We start from the raw sequence: 22930 nt of genomic DNA, 5'->3' as shown, positions 1-22930 counted from the left end.
GATTTTGTATATTTGTTTTTTTGTAACATTACACGCTGAGAATTAGAGTATTACTTTTGCATTACTGCTTACAGAGAGCCTAGATTTTATATGTGTACAGTGAGATATCTAGCCTGGAACATTTTTAATCATTATTCAGTAATAGAATTTGTGGAGTATAGCATATTACTTGGTAATATTAGCCGGAAGGTAGAGACATTAGAAATAGCTCATATTCAAGTAGTGCTCTATGAGAGGCATTCATTCTGCTAACAACGGTATGAACCTACAGTGATATTGCCCTGCTCCCTCCCACCCTTTGTAAATTCACTTTGATATTTATTAACCAGTTCCATTTATTCCTATAATTGCAAGAACTGTAGGGGCGCCTGAGTGGCTCAGTCAGTTAAGCGTTCGACTTGGCTCAGGTCATGATCTCGCGGTTTGTGAGTTCAAGCCCCATGTCGGGCTCTGTGCTGACAGCCCAGAGCCTGGAGCCTGCTTCGGATTCTGTGTCTCTTCCTCTCTCTGCCCCTCCCGTACTCATGCTCTGTCTGTCTATCAATAATAAATAAACATTAAAAAAAATTTTTTTTAAATAAAAAATATTGTAAGAAGTGTAGTTTGAGTTTAAAAAAATGAATCTTTTATTCCCCCATTTTATTCTCTCAGCATGTTGAATTTTCTAGGAATATGGCACTATGCTAGGCACTTTCTGAGCAGTATAAAGATCTTTTTTCTCTTATAGCGATCTTCCCTCATGTGGTCTGGTAGGGAAGATAAGACCTATATGGAGTAATTAAATTACGGTAATACAAGGCAGAAAGTGATTAGTGCTGTAACTTTGGCTTATCTCTTCTGTCTCTTGACATTTTAACTCTTGTTAACATCCATGTTAGATGTTGTAAAACTTAACTCAGCTAAGTAGCTTTGCTTCTCTGTAGCACTGAAAGTATAGATTTGGTTTTCCCGTGGAATTTATATTACCTGAGATGTTCCTTGATTGTGAACTTAGAGTTGCTTCAATTTGTACTAATATATCTATCCCTTGTATGATTTTTACAGAGTTTTGAAATAATTTTGCCTGCTTTTCCCTCTTTTCACCTGTGTAATGCCAGGTAATTCTTAAATTGCTGATTCTTCGGAGGAAACTGAGGCAGATGAGCAGCCAGGAGCTGCGGGTGCCAGAATCATTGTTTAGAGCCCGGCTTTTTATTCTATTGATCAGCAGCAAGCTGCTCACTTACTCTTGATCATTTCTTGCCATCAAATGCTTGAGGAATGTTTGAATTCAAGGTCCAGGGCAGCCCTTTCGTCTCTGACTTCAGGAATAGTGAACTTGAGCTTTGTTCTCTTCAAGGATCCGATGCCCTTTCTGTCTCATTATCCAAGTCTTATCAGCAGAATCCTCACTATTCCTCTAGGAAAGGTGGCACAGACGTAGTTCCCCCTTGGAGCAGACTTCTATTTTCAGAGCAGTTGGTGAGTGGGGGAAAAGATTTTGCCCTCTTAACTTGTTGGAAGCCGTCCTTGTGCGAGGAGAACATGACAGGGCAGGACTCCAGAGTCTTTTTTATTTTCAGTTTTCTTCCCGGGTCTGGGACCAGCTCTGCTGTGGGTTACACAGCTTCTTCCTTGTGAGCACTGGTGTTCTCACCTTGTGAGCACTGGTGTTGAGGTCTGTGAGGGGTAGTGCTGTTCCTTTATTTCACTCTCTCCTATGCCTGCAGAAGTATTTGTAGCTAAGTGAAGGGACCCCATATGGTTTGCCGCTTGGATAATGGTTTTGGAGCATCTTAGAGCCTTTACCGTATTTATTCTTAAAGTCTTGACAGGGTCTTGGGGGAAAAAAGGACCTGATATTTGGCCTCCCCCCGTACACCCTCCTTTCCCTCTCTCGGCCTTACTGCATCTGAGCAATAAATAGCAAGTACTTCTGAAAATGCTCCTAGTTGGCTAATGTAATTGAGTAGAAGAACAGTCTCCAGAGACATTTTTCCCCCTTTCACGATGGTCTTGAAAATGGTACTTTAATTTGGGGATGTGCAAGTTCCTGTGGAACATAATCATATGCTATGCACTGCAGATGACGGGTGAGTCCCTTCAAGGACATGAGGCTGCCTAAGTATGCTCTGCTTCTTTCCCTCTTTGGATACTGTGAAGCCGTTTTCCTGGCAGGTTGCCAGAAGACATTTGTAACTGGGCCTGTCTTGGGGAATTGTCACTTCCTGTCTTTTGCTGTCACCGTGGCTAGTCTAGGTCTAGACCACTGTGTGTCCGAGGACGGGGCAGACAAGAGAGAGGATATGCCTACTTTTGCTGTTCCCTGCCAAGGGGAAGGTTGGTTTTCTCTCTTGATTCTCAGATTCCACATTTGATCTTCCTGTAGCAGACTTGAGGAATATTTGAAAATCTTGTTTTGCCACCATTACTAGAATGTTTCAAGTAGCCTTACCTGTTTAGAAGTTGTTACCTCCAACTACATACACAGAGATACATCTGAATTCCCTAGTTATTTAGTTGTTTATTTTGTTTAACCATTTGACATTAATCAAACACTTCATTATTGCTTCTGACTTTTAAACCTTTAACCTCCCTTTACTTGCCATTGTTTTAAGTGGGGCTAGGTGCTCAAAATATATACAGCAGCATTTCTCGAAAGTGTGGTCCACAGACCTTCTTGCTACTTTCTAAAAATACAGAATTAAGGAAATCACATACCAGCCTTACTGAATCACAATATCTGGTGTGGGCCTGGCAGTCTGCATGTTTACGAGCTCCCAGAGGAGACTTAGGCACACCAAAATGTGACAGCCGCTGGTAGGTGGTGATTGCTTTTTGGAAGTAACAAGCCAAGAGTACAGTGTCCTGCCCACCAGCAGTAAGCATGGGCCTCTGAGATAGCTGGGTCCACAGTCCTGGTTCTGCTGTTACCTGTTACATGAGCTAGGAATGTTCCTGTTCCTTGCTGTAAAATTGGGATCCTGATCCTTGCCACCATCCAGGTAGCACTGCTGTCAGCATTCAGCCTGCTCGGTAGGATTGTTATTGTAGGTGTCATAGGGTGTCATTGTAGGGGAGGAAAGTTTTCCTTCCCCTCTAGGGTCCCTGTGTGGGTCTGAAAATTAAACTGACAAAGATAGATTATAAGGAGAAAGACATACAGATTGGGGCGCCTGGGTGGCGCAGTCGGTTAAGCGTCCGACTTCAGCCAGGTCACGATCTCGCGGTCCGTGAGTTCGAGCCCCGCGTCAGGATCTGGGCTGATGGCTCGGAGCCTGGAGCCTGTTTCCGATTCTGTGTCTCCCTTTCTCTCTGCCCCTCCCCCGTTCATGCTCTGTCTCTCTCTGTCCCAAAAATAAATAAAAAAACGTTGAAAAAAAAAATTTTTTTAAAAAAAAAAAAAAGAAAGACATACAGATTTATTTAATGTAAGACTTATGTGACATGGAAGCTTTCATAAGGAGATAAAGATGCTAAGAAACAGACCTGAGTATTTTTATGCTGGGTCAGTGAAGAATGGATTGCCCGGTAGAAATATGATGGGTGAAAGAATACGAGGGAAGTGTCAAGGCTTGTTGGTTTTGATTCTTCACAATGTCATCTTTTCTTTGGAAATAAGGATGCTCTTTTCCTTCCCCCGAATATAGGAAGGCATCTCCCCCATGAGGTTTTATAACCTGTTGGAGGTGAGAAGAGTAGGGATAAGTTCAAAATGACCTTCCTATTTCTATTGTTTTCTCAGACTCCTTCTACTTGAACCCCATCATTAACAATAGTATTTATTATTATACCTTAAATTCCGGTGGGTTTTTTTTTTTTTTTTTAATGTTTATTTATTTTTGAGAGAGACAGAGGGAGAGACAGAGCAGGGCAGGGGCAGAGAGAGAGGGAGACAGAGAATCCCAGGCAGGCTCTGCATTGTCAGCACAGAGCCCGATGTGGAGCTCGAACCCATGAGTTGTGAGAGCATGACCTGAGCCGAAAAGAAGAGTAGGACACTTAACCGACTGAGCTACCCACGTGCCCCAAATTCCAGTGTTTTTATACATGTTATTAGATCCTTAAACATGAGATCAGCAAGGTCAAATATAATTGTCAGAAAAATTAAGAAAAATTGAGGGTCCTATGAAAACAGTGGAACTTCAGGGGCATAATCATGGGGGTGAAAGTGTAGCCCTTCTAATCTTATACCTCTGAATTTTTAGAATCACTTTTTTTTCTAATTTGATTTTCTAATTTCATTTTTTTTTTCTAATTTGATTTCTATTGTTTACCATCCCCTCTTTGCCTCATGGAGATATGTATGAAATGTATTGCCTTGTGAATTTAAGACTTAACTCAGACCGTGTCTCTTTAATAGACCCTATTTACCTTTGATTGGCAGGGTGAAATGGAGCTAATTAGGAATTAAACACCTTTTTTTCTATGAAACAACTCCTGGAGAAATGTTTGGATATACGAACTTTCTCTGTATGGTCCTTTAGGTAGAATGGTACAAACTCTTTTCCATTTGGCCAAGTTTTGAACCTTTCCCCAGGTGCCGACTGTCGCTTTCAAGTTAGCTGACCACGTTTATTAAAAATATGCTAGGGGCGCCTGGGTGGCGCAGTCGGTTAAGCGTCCGACTTCAGCCAGGTCACGATCTCGCAGTCCGTGAGTTCGAGCCCCGCGTCAGGCTCTGGGCTGATGGCTCGGAGCCTGGAGCCTGTTTCCGATTCTGTGTCTCCCTCTCTCTCTGCCCCTCCCCCGTTCATGCTCTGTCTCTCTCTGTCCCAAAAATAAATTAAAAATGTTGAAAAAAAAATTAAAAAAAAAAAATAAAAATATGCTACTCTGTGTTAAGGACCATAAAACAGTGGATATCCATGTGGATTCTGTCTCCTGGCTGCCAAGGGAATTGAAAGGTTCTTGATTGTAAATATGCCCAGGGCATGTGGTAATGTTCCTATGTTCAGTCTATAATTCAAATGGAAATAGGAGCCTCTGTTTATCAAAATGCATGTGTGTCAGGGCAGCTGGGACTGGCCATTACTTACTGTTGGAAATTTTATCCATTTTAATCTGATCATGTCTGTTCTTATTTTAGTTCAACGGCCATTTTTAAAAAATCTTCATAGAGTACAGTTCTGCTTGGCTACTTTAATTAATATTATTATAGTTAAGGTCTCCTATTAAAAACAAAAATCAAACTTCTTTTTGACCCTGGTTACTTGAGAGCACATTTGTAGTTAAATTTTTCCCTTCTGTCTCATGGAAGGATATATCTATGAACTTATTTTCTTTTTGAGGGACAAAATGGAATTTAATTCATTTTTTATGAGGAAAAGAATGGGTGTTTGTTTCATATTTTATTCCTGTGCAGTAAAGTATTCCCTGAGCAAAGGGAAAATGTTGACCAAGCAAAGTTTGGGGTTTGCTATCCCTAAACATTTTTTGCTTAAGAAACATTCCAACATTGTTGAATAATCTAGTAGGCATTCGTTTCTCGGCCTTGGTATTATACAACATGTGCTTCAGGCCCTCTTTTTTTTCTTTTTCTTTTCCTTTTCCTTTTTCTTTTTCTTTTTCTGTTTGTTTCTGTTTCTGTTTCTGTTCCTGTTCCTGTTCCTGTTCCTGTTCCTGTTCCTGTTCCTGTTCCTGTTCCTGTTTCTGTTTCTTTCTCTTTTTCTTTTTCTTTTTCTTTTAAAGACAGAAAACCTCACAGAGATAGTTGGAAGTGCCATGTACTCATTCTCAAACCCATTCTTTCCCTCTGTTCCTTTTTTTTCCCACTGCCCATCTCACATCAGTAACCACTGTCTTTGATTTCTTTGCATTTTATACTTTTGTTGCTTATATGCCTCTATGTTGCTTGTGTGTGGTTTTAGTCAGTATTTAAGTGGGATTTTACTGTAGCATTTTACAACTTGCTTTTGCTACTCAATATTTTTTGAAATTTGTTCATTTGTTGCTTTAATTTAGCATAACAGCTCTGTAGTATTTGACTCTGGGGTCGTACCATAAACATTGTTAATGTGAGTGTTGTTATATTTGCTTGCACATATGAGACTTTTCTAGGGTATATACCCACCTCTAAGTAGAATTTCCTAATTATAGAGGTGCATATCTTCAACTTTAACCAAATGATGACAAGTAGCACCGTGTCAAGATGCCATAGTATTTGAGCCATTTTTTACTCCCCATCTGTGGTTAACAGGGCATTTGCATTTCCCCACGTTCTCACCTTAAAATTTTTGCCAATGTAGTGGGTCATAATTTACTTAATTTCCTTGATGATTAATTAAAAATTACTTTTTTCATGTATTTAGTGTCCAGTTGGAGTTTTTTCGTGAAATGCCTGTTTATACCTTTTGTCAGTTCTCCTGTTGGATTGTTTCTTTTTTTCTTATTGAGTTGTTACAGTTCTTACTTTCTTTACAGAGCAAATCGGAGTAATCAGAATATCCAGTGATTCTTACACCGCATCTACCGACCTGACAGTATTTGCATGCACACACCTGAGCTGAATTACGGTGTAAAGAAAGCTGCTCCCACCTTGCCTATTCAAGGACATTGCTTTGGAGGTTCTGTCCTCTCTCTTCTACATTGTCAGGTTTTTGCTCTCCGCTGGACCATTGCCTGTCTTTTCTCCTATCGAAAATGGAAAACGGAAGTACTTTCTCTTTGCCCTGCCTCCTCTGCCAGCTGCCACGTAATCCCTTCAGACTCCTTTGTGGCACAGCTTTCAAAAGCAGTGCATGTGCTTGCTTTTTCCAGTCCTTCACTTCCCATTCCTGGTTCCAGTCAGCCTTCCGCCCCCGCTGCTCACCCAGAACTCTTCTTGTCCAGTTACTGATGGACGACCTCTACTTAGCTTAATGCATCATGCAAATCTTAGTGTCGACCGGCCCCCGCCCCCGCCCTGGTTTGCTGCACTTGACACCATTGGCCATTTCCTCCTTCTCAATTCACTTTCTTTTTCTGGCTTCTAGGGCCTAATGCTCCGGTAGTTTCCTCCTACTTAGCTCACTGAGTGCTCCTTCTCACTCTCCTTTTACAAATTCCTCTCTTAGCCCTTTTTAATGTTATAATGTCTCAAGGCTCAGTCCTCAAGTCCTTTTCAGACTCATGGCTTTAAACACCACCTATGTGCCAGTCACTCCCAAATGTGTACCTTCAGTTCAGAGCTTTCCTCCCAACTCCACCCTTGTTTATCCAGCCTGTAGACTTGGAAGCTAGCATGTTAGGAACTAAACTCCTGATCATCTCCTCTGATGACCCCACCCGTTTTTCCTTTTGCTCACCTAAAAACCCTTGCAGTCATCCTCGGCTCCTCCCTTTCACACCTCTCATGCCTTCTGTCAGAATATTTCCCGATTCTGATCCCTTCTTACCTCCTTCGGTGCTCCCTCCTTGATGTAATCTGCCACCATTTGCTGCCCAGATTACTGTCCCAGTCTCCTAATGGATCTCTTTTTGCTTTACCCTTTTCTTGCTATAGTGTCTGTTATCAACAAAGTGGTCAGAGTAACCTTTACAGATGTTAAGTCAGATGTGTGTCTTCAACTCCGATTGCTCTCCCCTTGTGCATGCTGCCATAGCTGCAGTGGTGTCTTCGCTGTTCCTTGAGCCCACTCAGGGTCTTGGCTTTGGCTGTTTTCCCCGTCTTTCTCCAGATGGCTCAACCCCATACCTTCTTCGAGGTTTTGTTTTTAACAGACCCTGATCACATTACAACTGTGGCTCTGCACTCCAGCTCGCTCTCATCCTGCTCTGCTTTTTCTATATCTGTTTCAGTTATCAGCTACTAAGTGTTTGTGCTTTGGCCTGTCACTTTGTTCATGAAGTCTTTTCACTAAGGAACTGCTTTAATTTTAGTGGAACCACATTTATTAGTCTTTTTTTTTTTTTTTTTTTTTTTTGCCTCATGGTTCCTCCCCCCATCCCCTTATTTTAAAGTTTATTCACTTATTTTTGAGAGCGTATGAGAGGGAGCGAGAGACTCCCAAGGAGACTCTATACCCAGCTCAGTGTGGATCCCGATATGGGGCTTGATGCCACGACTGGGAGATCACGACCTGAGCCTAAATCAAGAGTCAACTGATTGAGCCACCTAGGTGCCCTGGTTTGTATTTTTTCAGGTCTTGTTTAAGAAATCCTGGAGCATCCCTAGGGATATTAGATATTTGAGTTACAGGATGAGCTAGATAAAATTTGGTTTCAGGTTGAGGCCCAAAACTAGGGGGTTGAATATAAGGCCTTGATTGGAGGTCTCTTTCATTCCCTCTAAGTTAGCATTGAGCGACGTTTTGGGCAATAAGCCAAATAACTCCTGTAAAAATGCCAGGTGTGTCTTTAGATGCTAAGATTTGGGTGTTGGGCCTCCCTTTCCAAACCAGTGAGAGGTATAGATAATTAAAGTTATCTCTAATGTAGGAGTCATTTCAGGGTCTATATGTACCATGTCCTTTCTCAGGATGAACAGTGATTACAGTACATACTGGTTTGTGTATTATCTGTCCACCAGATAAAGCAAGAATTCTCTTCTATTTTTATTTTTTTAAAAATATTTCTGTGTAAATTAGATTCTAAACTAGACAGTCCTTTTTATCAGGCAAGATTCTGCTAAAGTCCTGTTTTCTCAGAATACATTCCATACCTCACTTGCCTCCTAGAGATTTCAGAGGCTTTTATGTACCTGGTAATTTGGAGGAATTGCTTTTATTTTGTGGTTTCCTAGGGACTTCTAATATCTCTCTTGTAAGATGTTTGCAGATGTCAATAGCTACTAGCTCTGAAGGGTTAGAGTAACAAGATCATTCTATTTTCACTTCTGATACCTTGTTTTCTGCTTGTGCTATTAGGTCTTTCCCAGCTTCATGAGAGACATGTAATCAGACTCTGAAGTTGACCGTTTTTTGATTGGGATATTTGTTGGTATAGTATTTACTTTTCCTTCATTCTTTGAGAGCATTTTGTCTTGGGTCAGTCCTGTTGATTCTTTCTTATTCAGACAGCCATTCCCTTCCCTTCCCTTCCCTTCCCTTCCCTTCCCTTCCCTTCCCTTCCCTTCCCTTCCCTTCCCTTCCCTTCCCTTCCCTTGCTTTTCTTACAATGTTTGTGTATTTATTTTGAGAGCAAGAGAGGGAGAGTGAGACCATGAGCAGGGAAAGTGGGGAGAGAGAAAGAGAGAGAAACTCAAGCAGGCCCCATGCTGTCAGCACAGAGCCCTGATTGATCTCCTGAACCATGAGATCATGACCTGAGTCAAAATCAAAGAGTTGGATGCTTAACCGACTGAGCCACCCAGGCGCCCCCAGACAGCCATTTTCATTCATTTAGGTGTACCTCATCTCGTGACCTTCATCTGAATTCTTGATAAAACTGTATCTCGGGGCGCCTGGGTGGCGCAGTCGGTTAAGCGTCCGACTTCAGCCAGGTCACAATCTCGCGGTCCGTGAGTTCGAGCCCCGCGTCAGGCTCTGGGCTGATGGCTCGGAGCCTGGAGCCTGTTTCCGATTCTGTGTCTCCCTCTCTCTCTGCCCCTCCCCCGTTCATGCTCTGTCTCTGTCTGTCCCAAAAATAAATAAAAAACATTAAAAAAAAAAAATTTTAAAAAACTGTATCTCTTAGCTTTTGTTCATTGTTTTGGAGTTCCAGTCAAGTGATACTGCCTTGTGATCTCTTTGGTGTTTCAGAAAAAGTAGAGTAAGGTTCATACATTCAGGTTTTGTGACAGATCATGAGGCTAAGCAAGGTAAATGTCCATACTTTGTTCAGTTCACTTTTTAAGATATTGTTCACTTAGGCTTGTGTAATTATACAGCTACTCTCTGTAAATAGGTTGTCCTCTATTGTGTGGTAAATATGAATATGCTGGCACTTCTTTATTCCTGAGGGCTTATTTTGATAACCATTGATTTTGTCTGTATGAAAAATCCTGTTCATTATTGGCACCTAGAATCTTCTGTCTAGCCGGCATTCTTTCTGTATCATTGAGTGTCATCATAAGCTCCGTTTTATGGCTTATATATTATACTTGGCACCTCCATCGTGACTCAAAATTTTGATCGGACTGCCTGGATATTTATAAAATATCTGTAACCCTGTATATCTTCCCTGTATTACCCAGAACTCCCTCTACCTGGGCAACTCTCATGTATTCCATTTCCCCTTTTCTTTTTCCTGTAAGAAAAAGTTCAGTTCGGTGTTACTGTTTCTTTAAAGATTTTCATATTCAGGGCCATACCTCACTTATTAGGCAGTGATCATGACACCCCAGGGCTTTGGTCAGGGTATGGCCATCGATGTTCCTGTTAAGAGCATGTGGAGGCTCACACATCCAAGAAGGAATAGAAACTTGGGTTCATTTCTGAACGTGCCTCCTTAACTTCCAAGAAGAGTACCATAATGCTGCTGCTGCCTTTTGGTCACTGTTGTTTGAACCAGAAGAATTAGAAGGCAGTTAGATGACGAATGTGAAGCTCACACTCAAATTATGTGTATTCTCATAAGAGGTTTATCATGGCGATATCAATGAATTGAAATGTTTAAGTAACGTGTTCTGGACACCAAAGCTTGATCAGGGTCTAGGAGGAAACACCTATTTCAGTTCCCTTGACCTCAATCTTATCATTAGGATTAGTTTAAATATGGGGTATTAAAATGATAAAGATTCTTTATTTACGAGGAGTTGGCTATTTATGAGAAGAAATAATTTGAATGCTTCTTTGAGTGTGGAATGGATTATAAAGAGATCTTGTTTTGTCAGAGGTGTAATAGATGGTAAAGGTAAGGCCGGGTGAGCTACCTAACTGTACAGGATGGTAAGCAACAGCACACCTCTGGGTCAGGAGTTCGTCCTTGATTTTCTTCTTTATTTGTGAATTTTCCCTCCAGCGTTAATGGTCCAGGAGATTCTGAAATCTGTACATAGTCTTCTTCTAGCTTGGTTGCATTTTGTGTGTTGTGTGTGTGTGTGTGTGTGTGTGTGTGTGTGTATCTCTCTCTCTCTCTCTCTCTCTCTCTCTCTAGAGAGAGAGAGAAATATATATATTTTTGATATATATATATGTCATTTTTCATATTTCTTTTGTATTTAGTTCATCCAGCCATTACTTGAGTATGAGGGGAGGTACTGTACTTGGCTCTAGGGTCACAGAATAACAAGTGGATGGGATTTCTGTTCTTTTGGAACTTCTGGGTTAGCTGGGGAGAGACATTAAAGTAATCATAGCAAGTGATCTAGCTAGCATCTCCCTGTTTCTTTTAACATCCTCCACCCCTCCATTCTCCCCATCAAAAGGCAAACTTTTCTAGACTCCATGTATGTGTCACCATGAGTTAGAATATTGGATTCTTTTTTTATCCGCTGTATCCATTCTGTTAATTCATTTCTTAAAATGCTTCTCATATCTCTTCAGTTTCCTACCCATTCCCTCTTCTGTCAAGTCCCTCTAGAACTTTCTCTCATATTCCCCAAGTTCTATGCTTAGAATAGTAACCCTTTTGGGGAGAAGTCTGGGGCCTGTGAGATAATGAAAGAATTGTGTATGTCGATATTCATGCATGTGAGTGTTGTGTTGAAATACTATTTATTCCTGCCTCCTTTAGCTTGTTCTGTTTTTTAAACTCTAATTTTCTTCCTAGTTTTTTTCTTACCCTGTAAACTCACATTAATTCAGTGAAACCTTGTCAGTGAAACATTTCCTGATTACTTCTTTCTTTCCACTTCCCTGAACTCTGATAGCACTTAGTCCCTAGTCTATATCACAGTTTAGCACTTACTCAAAACTGCTTTGTGTTGCCATTTCGTATCTTTTCTTGTGTTATTCTGTTAGGTTGCAAATATTTTGAATCTAGGATTATAATCTGTATTTACAGAGAGCTTTGTATGGGTCTGTTGGTTGGTAGGTGTGTAATAACGGCTTACAGAATAATGGAACTAGATTCATAGTGTATCTATGAATATTTGGAGGGCCCTAATACTTACTGAGCTTCTTCTGTACCACAGTTAATACAGGTGATGACCACTTAGGTTGTTTCCAGGTTGGGTAACTATAAACATTCCATTAGTTATTATTTATTAAAAAAAATTTTTTTTAATGTTTATTTTTGAGAGACAGAGTGTGAGCAGGGGAGGGGCAGAGAGAGAGAGAGAGAGAGAGAGAGAGAGAGAGAGAGAGGGAGGGAGGGAGGGAGGGAGGAAGAGGGAGACACAGAATCCAAAGCAGGCTCCAAGCTCTGAGGTGTCAACACAGAGCCCCACGCGGGGCTAGAACTCATGGACCACAAGATCATGACCTGAGCTGAAGTCAGACGCTTAACCTGCTGAGTCACCCAGGAGCCCCTCCAGTAGTTATTTTTGAGTCTATCGTGTGAAAAAGATAATCTTATTCCCTATAAAATACTTCATCCAAATATTTATTAATTATTTACGGTGTATCTAGCACTTAGTATCAGTATCTGTGATATGAGGAGGCAGTATATTTCCAACGTAGCATATTTCAGATGTATTCCAGTGTCTGGTTTTATTGGCTGTGTTCATTTGCCTGTTTTTTGTTTTTTGTTTTTCATTCCTGATGTGATACTTTGTTTTTCTTTTAGGATAAGAACAAGAAACTTCGTCCCCTATATGACATCCCCTACATGTTTGAAGCTCGGGAATTTCTTCGAAAGAAGCTTATTGGGAAAAAGGTAAAGGATGACAGAAACATATTTGCAAATTGTTGGGGATCATCGTAAGCTGGGCCCTCGTCATGGAATCCCAGAGACCTGCAGATGACATTCGTCCACCAAGTCAAGTGGAATTACTTTCGATACGAAGAGGGGCGTGTCTGTGTATCGGGAAGTGGTATCCCATGGGAGAAATTGAAAATTGGGGCCCTGACCGCAGTGTGATTGCCAAAGCCCTGACAGCATGCTCTTTCCAGGGTCCAGGCTCAATTCCAGTTTCAATAATTGCATATTGCCCTGAGCTTCATTTACTTGGCTCTCTCGTTCCCTTCAGCCACCTCCATTAAAAGTCGGTGCTGCGGGATATGCTATTGAAGGAAAGTTTCCAATTTTTTTCTGCCTCCCTTGCTTCTGAGGGATAGGTTAGCTGTTGAGAAGAGGGGCTCTCCTGGATTGGGAGCGTGCTTCCTGAAGTGAACTGTGGTGCATATGCCTCCTCCACTTCTTCGGCTTTTGTCATATTTCCTGGAGCTTCTGCTGCAAGTGTGAGGGGAGTCGTGTGTGGTTTCCCAGGAGTTCCTGTGAAGCCTTTGGTGCAGCACATTGACTTTCTAGTCTGGTGCAACAGCTCAGAGACCCTAAGAGTGCATTTCCTTGTGTTCTTAGAGCATAATTGTGACCAGCTGCAGAACTTGCCATTCTGGGAGGCTGAGAGTGAGCCTCTGAGCATTCCCTTATTTTCCCTGCCCTCCCCACCGTCAATATTCTGGGCAGGTGTCTGTGTCCTTGATGAACAAAGGAAATGAATGGCGTCGTTCCTTTGATGGCAGTTGATGGAAATCTGTTCAAGGAGAGACTGTGATTTGTCTTTTCTGTACTTTGCTTCAGTGAGGGTTGTTCTGGAAAATACCTTGTTTTGGGTTGATTTTTCCTATATCTTCAGAAAGATAAGGCCATTCTGCTGTATATCTGGCCTTAACACATTAATGCCACATTAGCATTCTTTACCTAAATGCAGATTTTTAATGATGTGACAGGTTTGATAAGGCTCTGGCTTTTGAACCAGTGCCAAAGTAGTCTTTCATAAACATAAGCAATTTTTATTGTATACCATACTCACTAGACATATAAATTATAACAGAGATTTTGAAGTTGGCATGAGATGAAATTGCTAATTTTGAAACAGAGAAACTAAACTGGATTTCCTAAAATGAACGTTAAATCTCCTCAGGTTCCTTCAGAGAATAGGCTCATTTGTCATTGTATAAGACTTGACAGAATGCTGTATTCATTCATGAAGTGTAGTGCGAATGATGGCTTTAAGCCTCTTTCAATTTCTAGATCTCCTGTTATCTGATCTAATGTCGACATCTCTATTTCACCAAGTGTATATCCTATCATTCATTTACTGGCTCATAAACAATAGCATAGAGGCAAACAAGGAATTCCCTCAAAAGTGTGGATTTCTATTGAAATCCATCCAAAATCACCTCGAAAGGAGTGGTGGCGCATATTTGATTCCTGTGCAGCTGTTTGCGTGGCGTGTGTTCTGACATCCACCTGGTTTCTTTAATAGTGCCCTTGCCTGATTCTGTTTCATCCCTGGGAGCATCGATCACAGCTATTGCAGCCAATGCTGAGTGGTCCTAGAAGGTTAGCCCAGGGTTCTGCTCTCAGAACCTGTCCAGGCCTCTGTAAAGACCTCTGTCTGTGGATAGAAGGACCGACCTCAAGTGTCAGATATGATGGCAATTCTTAAGCAATTAGGTTCCTTCTTGGTGGGAGAAGCGTTGTTTACTGGTTCTTTTGCATAAGAGTGATTGGATTCTATTTGTGCTGAGCCCAAGTTTTGTCCCCCACGGTGACATTGTATAAATGATGAATACCGTATCCCTGCGTGGGGAGTAGGATGCTACTCAGCTCTGCTGGGCCGGAACATTCCTGATGCAAACTGCTTTTCCTGACTCACCACCTGAAACCTCTTGCCTGTCTTCTGGGCCCATCAGTTGCGACAGCGAACACCCATGTTTACTCTCGAGTCTGGGAGCAGGCAGGGCAGTTGCTGCCTCAGGGGGGTGGCTAGCACATCATTGCACATTTCTGCCAATTCCCTTCAGACCTCTGCAGCTGTTCAGCATGGCACATGGTGATTAAGAGGCACCGAGAGGGAGCATGTGTGCCTATGTGCCTCTGTGCATGAAAGCTGATTAGGGCAGCCTGTCACAGCTTAAGCAAGATAATGGAGGTAAAATCATCTTTTCTGCCCAGACTATTATTTGACCATCCCAGAGAGTCTATAATATGACAGTTTTGAGGAGTTTCTAGAATGTAGAGAAATAAGATTGAAGGTAAACTGCTGAGGTGCTTTGTTGGGTTCAGTGGTCTCTATTTCAGTTATGGAAATTCACTTCAATTCATTCCCAAGGTGTAATTCTGGCTAAGTGCCTTAATTAATCGAACCACGCACCTCTCTGAGCCTTGGTTTCATCACTTGTGAACTAGGAATATTATTTGCCTTCCCCTGTCTCGTGGGATTGTTACCAGAATCTAGGATATTAGCCTTTCATATTTTTCCAGATGCCAGTCTGTTGTGGTGTTGTGTTTAATAATGCTGCTTCTTATAGAATCTAGCACAGCCTCCCCTTTTCAGTTATCAATTTTTTTTTAACTGGCTCTGAGGTCAAGAGATGTGAATCAGTGTGTAACTAATTTGACTGCCATCAGCCCATTGCACAGATTTTTCTTTTTAGATTATCTCTCTTTTTTAAAATTTATTATTATTATTTTAAACATTTATTTATTATTCAGAGACAGAGAATGAGCATGGGGGGGTCAGAGAGAGGGGGAGACCCAGAATCCGAAGGAGGCTCCAGGCTCTGAGCTGTCAGCACAGAGCCTGACGTGGGGCTCGAACTCACAAACCAAGAGATCATGACCTGAGCCAAAGTCGGACGCTTAACTGACTGAGCCACCCAGGCGCCCCCAGCCCATTGCACAGATTTGAGTAGTATTGGTTGGATGTGGTGTCAAGTTTCCAACTTCCACAAAATGATTGCCTGCTCGGACATTTGTGTATGTGTAAAGTGTGTATGTGTTGTGTAAAGTGTATGTTTGTGTGTGTGTTCTCTGGATGAGAGAGACGTAGAAGGATACATGTGTATCTTGGAAGTGTTTCAGAAGCTGTCTGACTTGCCATACTGCCTGGTAGAATTCCCTCCCCATCCTCTGTTTACCATCTGCCATCTGTGCTTTCACTGAAATCTTGACTAAGGAATATGCATGGTGAAGAACTGTCTTGTTACTTTCTTCTGGGGTTCTTCATGGCCCCAATATAGTGGAGAAATGGAATCCATGGTAACTTCCACACGTCTTTCAGTTTTGTGGTGTGATATCCTAGGTGTGTATAAGATGGTGAGAATGATGTCCTCCAAAAATAACCAGGGCTGCAGCCTTCTTCTAGCAGCGGGAGCAGTGTCTTTCTGTGTATATATATTTTTCTTCCTTAGAGAAGGTCAGTCTATTGAAAGGAAGAGTGTGGGTGCCTAAGTCATTTTGTTCTCAGTGGAGGAAGGTAATGGTAACTGGGATCTTCACTGGGAATTTTCTCCCAGCTACCTCATAGAATCTCGAAAGTAGAATCTCAAAATATTTTAAGTCTATGTAATACAGCATTTACAGATGACTTTTAAATCACTGTAACTCCTGTCCCTTAATTGCACAGTTTCCATCACCATGGGAACTGTTGCATTCAGACTTGTAACTTGTTTGGACAGTTGAGGGGTCAAAAATGGACAGGTGGAAGAGATGGAATCGCAAGAAGCAAGAGTGCATGGAAGCTTCAGCCCTGGCATTATATGCTCAGTCCAGGCTCTCCTATCTCCACTGAAAATTGAGCATTTTTCTTGATAAATGCAGACACTTGGAAAGTTACTGGGATATAAATAATACCAGGAGTTATTTCAAATTCATATTGCTTTAGATGATTCTTCTCTTTTGGAAAGTTTGTACTTTTCTTCCTGAAGTTCGTACTTTTGGGGGCGTGGAACTACTTGGGGTAGCTGGAAACAATCTTCATGTCCACCAGACTCAAATCCGTCATGTCCAAAACCAAAGTTGTGATATCCTGTCAGAAAATTGGGGCTCCTCCCATGTTCTGGAAGTCATGCCTCTTTGTTGCTGTTGGAGACATCTTTGACACCCTCTCTTCCTTAACCCCCTTATTCCAGTCCCTCACCAACTCCTGCTGTGTAGACATGTGCATTTCCTCTTCCTTCCATTGTACTGCTGCTGTCTTGTCTTAGATCTCCTCTCACTGAGGCTCCTGGAACTTTTTTAGTGCTTTTCCCATAGCCACTCTTTCCCATTGCAGTCCATTCTCCACCTGCAGCTACTGGGAGCTTTACCAATGACAGTAACATTGTGCTCTGCCATTGCCTAAGGCTTTGGCTTCTCATTGCTTCCTTTGGCTTACTAGGTCCTGCATAATGTGGTTCCATCCTGCTTCCCAGAAAGAAGCTCCTACCCCTTTTCTGATCCACCTCCTGGCCCGCTTTCTGGCATTCCATTAGGTTTCTGAACTACATTATGCTCCCTCTCACTTCAGGGCTTTTGCACTTGGAATTTGTTCTGTTTGGGATACCCACTTTGTCCTCCTTTCCCCTTCCTTATTAATCTCACAATTATCCTTCAGATTTAATTTAAACTTGACTTTGTGGAGAAAGTCGACCCCCCTTTTCTAATATTTTCTTCACAGTTTTTCACATCTTAATGTATTTGAGAGATTCTCTGTTACTATCTCTCTCTTGTTAGATTCATTATATTAGGCCAACTGGGGCCCACATCTGTTTTGCTCAGTACATGCAGTTTATGATGCACAGTAGGTGCTCAATAAATTTCTTCCAAATTAATTAACTTTAGGGGAAAATGGGAGCAATGGGATGAAGGCTGTGTGGATCCAGATGTGAATATATTAAGGGTGGTAGGAACTGGCCCTACCTGATTTGCCTAGGGTTAGCCAGATGTGGAAGACGTGGCACGAGATTATCTCTTCGTGGCAGGACTCTCGAGTCAACCTGGAAATGGTTGATACTACATATAAATGACCTTCCCTCTATTTCTGGGTTAATGTGCTTTGAGAACCGGTTGGTGACCCAACTACTGTTAATAGCCTTATTTCCTTAGGATGCCAACTATAGATGAAAATGTGGCTTGTTCGCAATTTGGTGAATACTTACATATGATTTTCATGCTGTTCCAATTTGTACTGTGAGCTAGACAGACTTCTTGGGACACTTTACATAACACTCATTCAAGCTTAACAGGGTCAGAGCTGTCATTCATTGTCCTTTGTGGTAAGCACTGAGTATTTAATTTTACTTAATTTACTTAATTTTACTCCATCCCAAGATGTATCATTCCTAATTTTACAGGTAAAGAAACTGTAAAGAAGCTCATAGAAATTAAGTGTTTTATCTAGGTGTCTATGCATTTCATTGCTGTGCTAAATTAAAGGTCTAGAAAGGCCCACCACCATGTTGTGTTACTGAATAATGTAGATACATAGGGTCATGGTCCTCTTTGGGATAACATCAGTTCTTGTATATAACACATACCTGGCATACTACAAGAAGTTGATTTCTGTAGCTGTAGGATCCTAGTCTACAGATCTCAGCAGGTGATAAGAGCACCATAGATCAGCCCTTTGAATGCCTTCAGCCCTCTAGACATGATCTCATTAGTCTTTGAGATGTCCCTGTGAAGTGATGTTTCATCAAATTGTTCTTCGGAGAAACCTATGTCAGATTACATGTTCTTCTGCTGGTTACACAGACAACGTGAGGTCATAGGTAACATTGCTAAGCCAATGTTGAGGCTTGATTTCCTTTTCTCTTTGATCTCTTGGCATAGGTGTGACTTGGGAGCATCTGGGAGAAAGGAAAGGTCAGGTTGCTTTTTCATCTTGGCCCAAAGCCAGGGAGTAGTTGAGGCGCACTCAGTGCTCCTTCCCCTGTGCAAGGACAGATCTCTGAAGGTACCTGGAGGAACATTCCTTAGCAGAAGCAGTTTTTCACTCAACTTTTGGAAGCTCTTCAAGGACCTGGAGCTTTCTTGAGGAGGAACTCCTTCACTCCTTGCTTGTTATTTAACAGGGCCATCCTTTTCCTTAAAAACACATCTAAGTTCTGTCTTTTGCAGTGTGTTACTTAATCAGCTGTGTTGAGTGCAAAGCTGGAAGTCAGCGGATTTTTGTTCTTAATTACCTGCGATGTATTTTAGTTTGGTTTTTATAAACATTTCCTTTGTCATCTCCTCATTTTCCACTTCATATTAATTTGATTCACTCATGATATGGAAAAGTCCTTTACAATTAGTGATCAAAATAGGCCCTGAGGTTGTGAATGAGTTGTGATTTAAATTGACAGGTTTATACGAGGTTGCTTGTCCTTGCCTTCTCTGGGCCAGCTGTTACCATCAACATGGCTGTAAATTTTTTGAATAAATGACTGTAGATATTCACCAAATCCAGAGATGACTTGAATGACTTACAATTTCTGACTGCTTTTTTCTAGTAAGACTTCTCCCACCTAGGCATGAAGGCAATGTGTCAGGATGCATTGGAGACCAAGGGTCATCTACATGCCCTTTACCTTATGGACTTTGGGAATGATCCTTGATTCGTTAGCTCACTTATCTAGTGAAAGTAATTAACAAAACTGTAGAGTTGTCTGTTTCTGAAAATTTGGCCGTTCTCGGCAAGGTAGCTTTCTACCTGCTGCCACCTAAATGCCTTTTAAGTAATGAGTTCTTGAATGTTTTATGTGCGGCTTTTGAAAAGTACCTCTGCGCTTTCAGGGCCGTCAGGGTGTGTAGCTGAGCACATTGCTTCTTGGTGAAAGTGTGGTATTTGTATGATGTACATTGTAATATCCTCTTCAAAAAGCATCTGTCTCTAAGTTAAATGAAAAGAACTAAAACCTTCAACTGCATTCCTGGAAATTTCTGTATGTTCACCTGTGGGAAATGATTCATTAGCTACCAGAATCCTCGAGATTCTCCGATCTGGGTAATACTCTTAGGTTGTTCTGCTTATTATTAAAGACTCTTCCCTGGACTCCCAAGTTGCTCACAGTTTTCTGGTGAAAGTTCTTCTGTTTAGAACATGATTTGTGGTCAGTCTCTCTTAAGCCACCCACTCCAGATCTTTTTGGCTAGGTTTCTGAAATGTCGTCCTTGGGGCTGGAACTTTCCATGCTTATTCTCTGCAAACTAGGATTTTATTTTAGGGGGAGATTTGTGCTGAATCAGCTCAGCTGTGTTTGGGGGTAGGGAGAGGACAGCCTTTTTTTTCCCTCTTTAAAAATAACCCTTATGTGCCAAAAACCTTACAAAATGTGCTGAATTGCAAATCTTCGAACGTCCTATACCTCCTGGTTTACAGAGACTAGATTCTTTTGCACTTGCGCTCTGTGACAGTGTACAGAATATCTCATGTTGTAGATGAGTGTAAAGTGGGATGGGGTATAGATGTACTCAACTGGAAAAGGAACTCGACTCTTGCTATCTTTCTCGGTATTATTTTCTCCAATTGTTTCATCTTAAAAGGACCTATAGAGAGATAGTGTATGTAACTTTTCTAACAACAAAAAATTCTTAAGAAAACATCCTGTACATGTTTGCAAAATAATACATCATTGAGAATCGGTGAATTCCATTTTTAAGCACTGACTTTCCAGGGTTTCCTTCTCTGTGACCTCTCTTGTTGATTTGTTTGTGTTTTTTACGTTCGGAGAGTTAGGCTAATAATTCTGGTTACTTGCATGTTTCTTTGCCGAGGGTGTAACCAACCTGCGTATGTACAAGAAGGCAGTGTATACAGTGTCTGTTGGTTCTAAGGTGGAGGTTTTGTCAACTCCTCACATCCGGGTGATAGAAATGGTGTTTTTGGACTATATCTTCATAATTAGGGTCGTGTAGTTGTAAGCTCCTTGTTTTAATGTGTTTAAAGTCTGAGTGAAGTCTTTTGCTCTTATCTGAAACAAGTTCATTTATTGATACCTGGAACTGCCTTCTTGTTTTCGCTTGCTAGTTAACTTTTCTCTGGCAAGTTTTCAGGTATTCCTAAAGTGTTGCAATGTTATTTCATGAGGATTGCTGGCTTGGGCAGTCTTTCCTGGTATTTTCATGGTGATAGGTGTAGTGGGCTCTGTAGTTTGCTGCACCCCCGTTCATGTCCATTTGGAACCTCAGAATGTGATCTTATGTGGAAATAGTTCCTTGCAGATGTAATTGAAGTTGAAATGAGATCATACTGGATTTGTGTGGGCCCTACACTCAATGACTGGTGCCCCTTTCAGAAGAGGATGGGACACGGAGGCCAACAGAAAGCCATATGATAGCGGACATTGGAGATTGAAGTGAGGTAGTTGCGAGTCAAGAAACGCCAAGGATGGCCAGGAGCCACCAGGAGCTGGGAAGAGGCAAGGGAGGATTCTTCCCTGCAGCCTTCAAAGGAGGAGCATGGCCCTGTCAACACATTGATTTCAAACCTGAAATATTCACAAGGAAAATAGTTTAGCTTCTTCATGTGTCTGACCACTTGGCTCTTGGTTAGAGTTCTCGTTCCTGGGTTTGTACCTTGGTAATGACCTCCTCTGCAAAATTAATCCAAAGGAAAGGGTCTGAATGTTCTTTTCACTTCTCGTCCCCTCCCTGCCTGTGTTGTCTTGCTTTTTTATCTTTGCATTTATTCTTTTGTCATTACTTACCTTGGTTTATGCATTTGCTGTAGAATAATTGATACTTGAGAGCACGTTTCTCGTTTTGTCAGTAGGCTCACCCTGACGCTTGTCCCGTTTCCCTTCCTTGGAGGATGAATGCTGCTGTCCACTTAAGAAGGCTTCCATAGCCAGGGCCTCTGTGGCTTCTACTTCAGTAATTAGCAGCATTTTGAAATATGGCGTGCTCTGGGAGGAATCATTCCTGGCAATAGCTTTTGATGAACCCTGCTCATCCCATTCAAGGGTGATGAATAGGACATTAGGAATAATTACAAGTCTGTATTCTGGAGCACCATGTCTAACGTTTTGCCTGCAGAGCTATGCATGAATTTCTTTCTGTAACGATAGGAATCTCAGGCTTTGTCTTCAACCAGGCCTTTTTGAGCCAGGTATTTTTTTCTGCAACTTTGCCTTTTCTCTTCTTCTGGTTTCAACAAGTGTTTGGATTGGGCTGTGCTGGGCAGATGAGCAGTTAGTCATCTTCTGAAGACAAAGGTCAAGTCGACTTACTGTCTTTGAGGACTCAGTCCTTGAAACTTCGGTGATGCCTAATTGCTTGATATGTTAAGAAGGCCAGGAGTGGTAGCCTAGTGAAATCAATTCATTTTTATTCATTTACCGGATATTTTTTTGAGCAACTACTATGTGGCGTACCTTATTCTAGGCATTTGGGGTAGAGCCTTACAAACTCCTGTTCTCGTGGAGTTTTAGAAAAGGTACATATGATTATTAGGTACCTTCATGGAGGTAAGGTCAAGATGAATAAAATATCATCTGTGTCACCAGTTGCTTACAGTCTAACTGGGACAAGATTACGTCAAAATGGGTGAAGTTGAATAGGAACATATTTGAAGAACTGGCGAGATAGCAGAAATGTGTCTCTTGGCGGTATTAGCTTAATACTAATATGAATTATACAGACGATAGTTGTCAGTCAGAAGCAGGAGAGGTCTTAACCTGCTGTGTGACCTTATCCACTTACAGGTTTCCACTACCACATGTACTGCTGACACTCGCATGTGAATATTTCCACTCATAACTTCTTTCTCCTCCTACAGACGTTTCTAGCTGCTGACCACTGGTTACTCAAATACAGATTCCAGTAAATAGGTGACATCTATTACATCCAAAATGTAGCTCATGGCCTCCATATGATTTTTCATCCCTGCCCACAAACTGTCTTGAGTACCTTTGCTGTTGGTCTTAAATAATGTCTCCCCTGTCCATTGTCCTGAACTTTAGAGTCTGCGATGTCCTTATCCTAAGTTCGCCTGATTCTGCCACGGTTACCTTTTTCAAATCCTCCTTTTCACAATACTTCCAGTGACTGTTAGTCTCTTTGCTGCTTATATTATATCTCAATTTAATTATTGCAGCTCCACCTTAGGTGGTTGGCCTGCTCCTTCTGGTCTTTGCACACTTTCATGTTACTGTCAGACTGCCTTCTGTATGCACACTCCTGATCCTTTCACAAACTCTGGGGATCTCCAGATGCCTCCAGTAAGACATCTAATTCC

General features: G+C 41.6%; 1 protein-coding gene across 1 annotated transcript in view; it reads left to right on the top strand.

The window, feature by feature from the left end:
- Positions 1–22930, top strand: part of SND1 (staphylococcal nuclease and tudor domain containing 1) — a 425421-nt gene that overhangs the window by 139326 nt on the left and 263165 nt on the right. The window contains exon 11 of the mRNA XM_058724394.1: positions 12568–12657. Within this exon, the coding sequence (XP_058580377.1) occupies positions 12568–12657 (90 nt within the window). The remainder of the gene's footprint in view (positions 1–12567; positions 12658–22930) is intronic.

This window comes from Neofelis nebulosa, chromosome 4 (assembly GCF_028018385.1).
Source record: "Neofelis nebulosa isolate mNeoNeb1 chromosome 4, mNeoNeb1.pri, whole genome shotgun sequence".
Taxonomy (NCBI): Eukaryota; Metazoa; Chordata; class Mammalia; order Carnivora; family Felidae; genus Neofelis; species Neofelis nebulosa.
This window is presented reverse-complemented; position numbering and strand designations above follow the sequence as displayed.